Here is a 9136-nt window from a genome sequence, read left to right as displayed (position 1 = left end):
AAAGTGTCGAGGTAACTTTCCCCCTCCCTGATGTGTCTGCGATTCTGCCTCCAGTTCAATAACTTGGAGCAGAAGTTACTGCAGGCACAAACACTTACTGCAGATATATTTGCCCTTGGTTACACTGGTATCTGGAAGCTCCCACGTCCTGCAATCACATCAGATCACCTGCCCTGTCATCTCCAATGTGTGTTAATTAATTAATAATTGCTAATTAATTAACTTATAATTAATAAAGCCTAGACCTCCCAATAGGTTTTGGCACTGCCAGTTAATTTTACAATACTGATGAAGTTTAGTTTCTAATAATACCAGTTACTAATTTACCTGCTCCTTCTGCCGTACCAATGTGAAAATCAAATACTGGAAGCTGAAGAAAAGTATAAGAAAATAGCACCTCCTCCCCACCCTTCCCTGAACTCTACTTTCTGCTGTTAATGGGCAGCACAGTGGTTAGCACTCCTGCCTCAATGTCAAGAACCTCGGTTCAATTCCAGTCTTGGGTGATTGTCTGGTGTTTGCACCTTCTCTCTGTGTCTTGTGGGTTTCCTCCCACAGTCCAAAGATGTGTAGGCTAGGTGGTTGAGCCATGGTAAATCTGTGGGATTGCTCGGGGGTGGGCCTGGGAAAGTGCCCTTTTGGAAAATGGCTTCTGTCTGCTCTGTAGGGGTTCAGTGGTTTTAAATCTTATCTAAAGCACCACTTTCCCACTGTGCATTGAAATCCCACTTTGAACCAAATTCCCAAATAATCTCACTCAGCCTGTCTCCTTCAAGTGAATTCTCCCACTCTAACCATGATACTAATAATCATTATTTCATTGAGATAGTTGTATATTGTATTCTAAAATCTAAACTTATCAGCTGGAATTCTTTGGTTGTTCATGCCCTGCTACCAGCGAGGATAGAGAATTTGGCGCTTAGCCAAATCTCTGTTTCCTGCAGTAAGAGCAGAGAATCCCACTGGCATAAACAGCCAGAGAATTTTGCCTGTGATTTATTTCTAATTTACTTGTTTTTAACTCACTTCATTTCCTGGAGCCAATCTTAATTTATATTTCCTGTAAATATTTAAGAATTTTATGAAGGAATTGACAGTTACATAGTTTTATCTAGATGCATCTCCTTGGTTGCAATTTCTGGCAAAGGAGCGTTCGCCCTCTGCCCATATTGTAATATTTGACTGTCCTGTGGATTTTACATTCTCTTATTAAATAATAGAACAAAGAACAATGCAGCACGGGACTAAGCCCTTCAGCTCTCCAAGCCTGCAGCGATCACGTTGTCCTATCTAGACCAACCACAGATATCTCTCTATTTCCCCATTTGTTCATGTGCCTATCAGGATAAGTCTTAAATGTGGTTAACATAACTGCCCCAATCACCTCACTTAGCAGTGCATTCCAGGCCCCCACAATCCTTTATGTAAAAAAAAAAGTTCCCCTGTATATCTCCACTGAACTTTTCCCCCCTTGTAATTGTCATTTTTGCCCTGGGGAAAAGTTTCCAAATTGTTGACCCTATCTATACCTCATAATTTTATAAACTTCTATTAGGTCATTTCTCAGCCTCCATCTTTCCAGGGAGAACAATCCCAGTTTATTCAGTCTCTCCTCATCGCTAATACTCTCGATACCAGGCAATATTCTGGTAAATCTTTTTTGCACACTCTCCAAAGCCTCCACATCCTTCTGGTAGTATGTTGTTCAGAATTGGACACAGTATTCCAAATGTCACCTAGCCAACATTTTATACAACTGCAACATAATTTGCCAACTTCTATACTCGATGCTCTGTCCGTTGAAGGCAAGTATGCCATATGCTTTCTTCACCACCTTTTCCACCAGCACTGCCACTTGTAAGGATCTCTACTTCCAGATCTCACTGTGCTCTGTTCCGCCATTCATTTTATAACTGCCACCTGAATTGGATCTATCAAAATGCATCACCTTGCATTTGTCCAGATTAAATTCCGTCTGCCATTTCTCTGCCCAATTTTCCAGTCTACCTACATCCTGCTGTATTCTCTGAAAATCTTCTTCACTATCCGCAACTCTGCCAATCTTAGTATCATTCGCAAATTTACTAATCCGACCAGCTACTTTTTCTTCCAAGTCATGTATATATGTTATGAACAGCAGACGTCCCAGCACTGATCCATGTGGAACACCACTAGTTACAGACTTCCATTCAGAAAAGCAGCCTTCCACTGTTACCCTCTGTCTTCTTGGACTAAGCCAGTTCTGAATCCATCCAGCTAATTCACCCCTAATCCCATGAGATTAAATCTTTTGCACCAGCCTGCCATGAGGGACCTTATCAAATGTCTTACTAAAGTCCATGTGACAACATCCACAGCCCTTCCCTCGTCAATCATTTTTGTCACCTCCTCAAAAAACCTCAAATTAGTGAGACACGATCTCCCACATACAAAAACATGTTGCCTGTTGCTAACAAAATCATTCAGTTCCAAATGTAAATAGATCCTATTCCTGAGGATTTTCTCCAACAGTTTCACTATCACTGACGTCAAGCTCACTGGCCTATAATTACTCAGGATTTCTTTGCTACTTCTTAAATAACGGGACAACGTTGGCTATCGTCCAATCCTCTGGAACCTCACTAGTGTCCAATGAAGATACAAAGATTTCTGTTAGAGACTCAGCAATTTCATCTCTTGCCTCTATCAGTAATCTGGGATGGATGCCATCTGGTCCTGGGGATTTGTCTACCTTCATGCTTTTTACTTCATCTCTGTCCTCATAATGATGACTTGTTCTAAAGGGTTTACACACCCGTCCATGACACCATCAATTGATGTATCCCTTTTCTTTGTGAATACTGATGCAGAGTACTCATTAAAGATCTCACCCACTTTCTTTGTTTCTACACATAATTTCCTTTCTTTGTCTTTAAGTGGATCAACTCTTATTTAGCTACTCTCATGTTCCTAATGTATGTATAAAATGCCTTGGGATTCTTCCTAATGCTTTCTGCCATGGATATTTTGTGACACTTTCTGCCCTCTTAATTCCTTGTTTGAGCTCTTTTCAACTTTCCCTGTATTCTTCAAATGCTTAATCTGTTTGTGATTGCCTAGATCTCGTGTGCATCCTTTTTCTTTTTGACTAGATTCTCAATTTCCCTGGTCATCCACATTTCCTGAATCCTGCCTTTCCTGTCCTTCCTTTTTATAGGCACATGTCTGTCCTGCACTCCAGCCATCTCAAAACACACCCAAATGTAGATTCCCCCTCAAACAGCTTCTCCCAAACAACAGCCTCCAAATCCTGGCTAATCTGGTTGTAGTTAACCTTTCCCCCAATTTAGCATCTTAACCCTTGGACAACACTTAACCTTTTCCATCACTATCAGTCTGTTGTTAACAAACATTCAAGTAAAGCCTAGGGATGATGATCCTTCTAATATACATATCCCTAGATGTGTGGTGATCTGTTGAATTACAAACACAGTTACTTATTTTTCTTTCAGGTCATCATGAATGTGAAGTGGAAGAGAAACCAAGAGTGCTTTGGGCTTTGTATTTCAATGTAAGAGATACATCAGCAGTTGACAGAAGCACATACGAAGGCCTTCCCAGTAATGTATTTGTCTGTTGTGGACCCGATGCTGCTCTTGGATTTGACCAGTCTGTTAAGCAGGTACAGCGAGATCAAAAACATCTAAAACAAACTCCTTACATTGTGCCTTTCCTGCTTTCAGGATGTACCAAAGGCTTTCAGAGCCATGGACTTACCTTTTTGATGTGCCATCACCATTTAAAGAAAAGCAATTATACCAGTCAATCTGCATATGCTAAATTAAACAAAAATGAATTAAATGGTTAGTTAATTTTGTTGGTTCTGTTTGTTGACATATAAACTTACCAGGACCTGAGGTGGGTTGCTCTTTGAATAGTTAACGGATCTATCTTGGTTTAACATCTTATCTGAAAGACTGCATCTCTGACAACGCAGCTCTCCCATTAGTACACTGAAGTGGAAGCAGTGATTGTACGCTAAAATATTGGAGTAGGGTTTGAACTCAAAAGCACTGGCAATGAGTTGAGCTGAGAATTAAAATAGTCTTAACTCCAGCCTCCTATCAATAGATGTTTTTCATGGATATCAAATAAAATCTAATAACTTGCACTGTGCCCTCTGTTTGTAATAGATAACTATGTCATCAGATACGTAAAATTGATTCATTTTATTAAATTGCAGTAAATTTTCCATTCCACTGACCATAGTATTTGAATGCCTGCTTAGTTATTATTAAAGCATACGAGGAAAAACGAGAGTTTGGACTAGCTGAGAACTTAAAATAGCACAGCATAATTTGGTTTTAAACAATGGGTGTATCTTTTGAAAAGTTTAAAAAGTGGGTTGAGAGTCTTGTAGCAGTTAGAAAGAAATAAAGTAGAATAGTCTGACTGCAAAAAAGCAAGTGAGAAATTTGGGGAAATTGGGGGTCAAAGCTGAGGAGGGAATTTTTTATTCACAAAGTAAAGGAAACAAAGTGGCAGCTGGAAACGTACCATTATCAAGAAAATTGGAGTTAAAAATGATGCCTGGATATTGACATGGGTCAATGTGACAAAGGTCTGACAAGGGGTCATCCAGACGCAAAATATTAGCTCTATTCTTTCTCCATAGATGCTGCAATTTCCAGCATTTTCTGTTTTTTGTTTGATACCAGCATTCACAGTGATCTTGATGCTTGGATATTCTTGGATTTGACATGGAGTGCTGAAGAGAAATAAAACTGATAGAGATGGAAACAGGTTGGGTTCCAGGTGCGAGTGAGATACCATGTGGAATAGTTGTAAAAATATCAATGAGCCCAATAAATCTTATTGCATTAAAATTGGTGGTAGATACAAATTTTATCTGCGTATCAACTGTGCAGCAGTGTTTCTTCAATGACGGCAGTATGTAAGTAATCATTAAACAGAGCTTTATTGCACCAAAGGTGAAATTGGAACTGCAAAAACACACAGAATAAAACAATAAATAAAATGTATTATATGTCAGCTGTGGCTCTGTTGGTAGCATTCTCACTTCTGAGACAAGGTTCTGGGTTTAAATCCCACTACAGGGCTTGAGCATAAAAAACAAGGTTGCCACTCCAGTGCAGTATTGAAGGAACATTGCCTCGTGATCGATGGTCCCTCAGCTGAATCACTAAGGCTAAGTTCGACCTGCTTGATCAAATGGATATAAAAAAAAACCCAGGCTACCACTTTGAAGAAGAGCAGGGAAGCTATCCCTGGTATCCTGGTCAATAGTTATCCTTCAATCCAGATTATAAAAAGACTTTTTGGCCATTTTGACATTGCTGTTTGTGGGAGTTTGCCGTGCTCTTGTTGGTTGCTATATTTCCGACAAAAGTGACTACACTTCAGAAATTCTTCTTTGGTTCTCCTCTGGTGGTGCTAAAAAGTGAGAGATAAATATAAACATATTTTATAGTTTCTTGATCTGGATAAAGTTAATTGTTGAAAAATAAAGGTAAATATGATGAAAAATCTGTGATTAATGTGTACAATTGTGAAGCTCACTTCAGAAACTGGACAAGAATCTCTTGCTTGTGTGTGCTGCCTGTGGTGGCTTATCTATGATGCATGAACGTTTTGCATCCTTGCCTTCCTGTTTCAATTTGCAGCAAGCCATAATCAAAGCTCTTGGCATTGGTACTCCACATGGCTGCTCAATGAAGGTATGGTTTTGTGCTCCTCCCCGAAGTGCTTGCAGTATTGGTGTAACTGGTGTAATATGGTCATGTGTCGGCATCATTAAAAACAGTGGCAATCAAAGCCCATGGGCCTGCTTTTGACACTTTGCAAGAGCTTTAAATGGGTTAAAATCAGCCCATATTTCTTAGGAGCCTGCCCTTCATGCCTCCTTATCCTTTCAGGCATGCATTGGTGCAAGGTTGTCAGTGTGGGTCAAGTACCATTTGTAGATTTCTGAAGTAATAACTTTGATTTTGGTGTGCTGTTGTGTCGGTGGAAATGTAAATGGATACATGTGCACACTTGAATGCTGATGGCCTGCAGGAAAAGGTTTAATTGCATCTGCTGCTGCTTGTTGCTGGCATTTAAGTACCTGAATGAAGGACAGTTGAACCATACCATCTTCCTCCTAACACATCTCCACCATTAAAGTTTAGTTATGTATTAGTCACAAGTAGGCTTAGATTGACACTGCAACGAAGCCGCTGTGAAATTCCTCTAGTTGCCACACTCGGGCACCTGTTTGGGTCAATGCACCTAAAAAAGCACGTCTTTCAGACTGTGGGAGGAAACCGGAGCATCCGGACAAAACCCACACAGACACGGGGAGTACATGCAAACTCCAGACAGACGTGACCCAAGCCGGGAATTGAACCTGAGTCCTGGCACTGGGTACGAACCAGTGTGCCGCCCCACATTTGGCTTGGTGGGATTGCCTTGACTTGGTTCTACTCTTATCTATGCAATTATAGCCAGAGCATTTCTACCAGTGTTTATTTTTGGCCATTCTCCTTCCTCATGACATCCCCTATAGATATGAGGTTAGCTTCAACCTATATCCCAATGGCACCTTGCTCTACCTCTTCACAACTCAGCCCTCTGTTCCTCCACTGCCATTCTATCTAACTGTGTGTTTAGCTTAACGTTTATTCTTAAACGGATGAGAAGATTACGATTGCTGACTTTAACCTTAGCTATAAAAGGCATGCACTTGCACTGAGTTCACTCGGCTCTTGGCCACAGCCATGTGCATTGAGAGACAGATAGCAACTTCGTTATCCTGTTGTACGTACGCTGAGTTTCCAACCTACTTTCATCTTCACGGCACTACCCATCTCTACCCCTACCTTGTCATTGTGCCATTGAAAGCCTCATTCATGCCTTTGTCACCCCCCACCCCAAATTAATTATTCTGGTGCTATCCTGTCTGGCCTCCGCCCTCTATAAACTTCAGATCATTAAATATTTTCAGACAGAAAAAACATGTACATGCATTGTGACTGTTTCAGCTAAACAAAACAAATGATAGCCATTTGCTGGCTCATACCTCAGGGCAGTGCCTTGACCAATCAGTCAAGCTGCCTGGTTTAAACTTTCAAACAATTCTTGGCAGTTAACTGTCAGTCACCATCAACTGGTTCATTCTCTGTGGCAGTACTCCTATTAATTACAGTCCACTTGCCAACCAATCAGTACAAAGTTATTGCTACCCCTGACGAAAAGTTTTGACAACTTTTTTTTTCAGCAATACTAACGACTTTGTTCAGATCAACATTCAGTGTCTATTTCCTTTTTCTCGTCACCAGGCAGAAGATATCTTTCATCAGCTCTGTCCTGGAGAAGAGTTCTGTCCTGCAGCTCCAAATCCTGAAGACATTGTTTATGATGGTGCGTCACCAGAAAATGCTGGTTTTGGAACTCGTCCAGAGTCAGAAACAGCTGAAGTGAAAGAAAATACCTCCCCAGAATCTGATCCCACAAAAGATGATCACAATGAAGTGGTAAAATCATTGGACAATAATGAAATAGACAGAGAATCAGAAATGTCCAAACCTGGCACTCAAACTCTGAAGTGTGATGATGCAACCGAAATGCCAAAGAATGAAGAATAGTATATTTTTTTTAAAAAAATCAAAATTATGACCTCTGGTATTGTTTCCAAATTGTATTGAAGCAAACTAAAAAACGCTGTTGCTACACTATACAATAAGATTATAATGTGCAACCTTTACACCATACAACTGACCATCCTAACTCAGCGGACAACTTTTGAATAATTAACCGAAGCATATGCTATGTTATATTGCATAACCCACTCTTTACAAATGGACCTATTTTTATCCACCTGCTGCTCCTATTTCCCCATTGCTGCTTCCCCCAGCCACCTCTTGCATGTGTGTGCGCGCACACGGTTGCAGCACACACACAAGGGTCCAACACACTCTGTCACTCTTTCTCTATCATACACATGCTACCCACACACACACACACCACATGCACAGACATACCTTTACACCACCCTTACACTACCCACACACGCCAAAATAGGAATCATTATTGAGGTCTATTGACATGAATTATCTTTACAATGAGGTCAGGTGAATAAATGCCAAAATAAGTTTCACTGCAAGCACGTGGATGTTTAAAGACAATTAAGGTTTATAAAATCAAAGCTGTAGCTTGCTTAGCTGGAATGTTTTAATCACAGTAATACAGTTTCCAAAGAATTGGGCAGAACTCATTCATGATAAATGGTGGAAAATATTTCTTTTGACAAGAAATGTACAAACCATTCAACATTTTGAAATATTGTTTACTGGAAAAAATATTAAGTGCTAATGTTATGTTATGAATATACTTCAGAAAGCAGTGGCAGGTGCAAACAATTTTCTCAGTGGAAAATCAAATGGGTCTGTAATGATATGTGATGGAACAGCAGATGTTTTGCAGATCAAGGTACTATTTTCCATGAGTAATGTGTCCAATATCAAAAACATATACTGTGCAATAACCTGTGAAAATACACCTCATTTAATGCTTATGTAAACAAAAGTGATTAAAATGTTGCAAAAATCATGCCTATGGTATATTTAAGTGCATTGAATAGGGTTTCTTGTATGATTCAGATGTTATTTCTTCAACAGGTTTCTTTTAAAATTAAAATATGAGGTACTTAATTCCCACTGCTGAATTTATAAAAATTCAAAAACCCAGTCGCATTTTTTGGCTCCCTCCATAATTAGACTTTGGAGCAATTCGATAAACTAAAACAAATAAATGAAATAAGTGTCATATTTGATAAATTGATGAATATAGTTCTGTTCAGTAAGCTTTAATTAGTGGTTGGAACTGGCCATTTCTGTATTGCTTAAAGGTTATGTGAAATGCAGAGACTATTAAAGAGGAATGTTGGGAATCTGTCATAATTGTCTCATTCCCTTCCTTTCCCTTTTCCCTTTTGTTTGTCCGCGTCTCTCTCCCTGTTAACTGTTATGCTATATCTATGTCTACCTCTTCTCCCTTACCCTCCCTGACTTTGCCCAGGCAATGTTTCCTTTAAGAATATTTAATGTTTCAGTTTTCTCCTCAGGTGATCTTTTCACAGAGCTGGGTTCAGTTAAGA

General features: G+C 39.7%; 1 protein-coding gene across 1 annotated transcript in view; it reads left to right on the top strand.

Annotated features, from left to right (window-relative positions):
- chm (CHM Rab escort protein) overlaps positions 1 to 8589 on the top strand; it is a 128776-nt gene extending 120187 nt beyond the window's left edge. Inside the window, exons 14-15 of the mRNA XM_080187708.1 lie at positions 3492 to 3661; positions 7320 to 8589. Coding sequence (XP_080043834.1) covers positions 3492 to 3661; positions 7320 to 7625 — 476 coding nt within the window. The 3' untranslated portion in view covers positions 7626 to 8589. The remainder of the gene's footprint in view (positions 1 to 3491; positions 3662 to 7319) is intronic.
- The last annotated feature ends 547 nt before the right edge of the window (positions 8590 to 9136 follow it).

This window comes from Carcharhinus amblyrhynchos, chromosome 4 (assembly GCF_965287045.1).
Source record: "Carcharhinus amblyrhynchos chromosome 4, sCarAmb.v2.hapA, whole genome shotgun sequence".
Classification (NCBI taxonomy): domain Eukaryota; kingdom Metazoa; phylum Chordata; class Chondrichthyes; order Carcharhiniformes; family Carcharhinidae; genus Carcharhinus; species Carcharhinus amblyrhynchos.
Note: the sequence above shows the minus strand (reverse complement) of the source record. Positions and strands in the feature narration are given on the sequence as shown.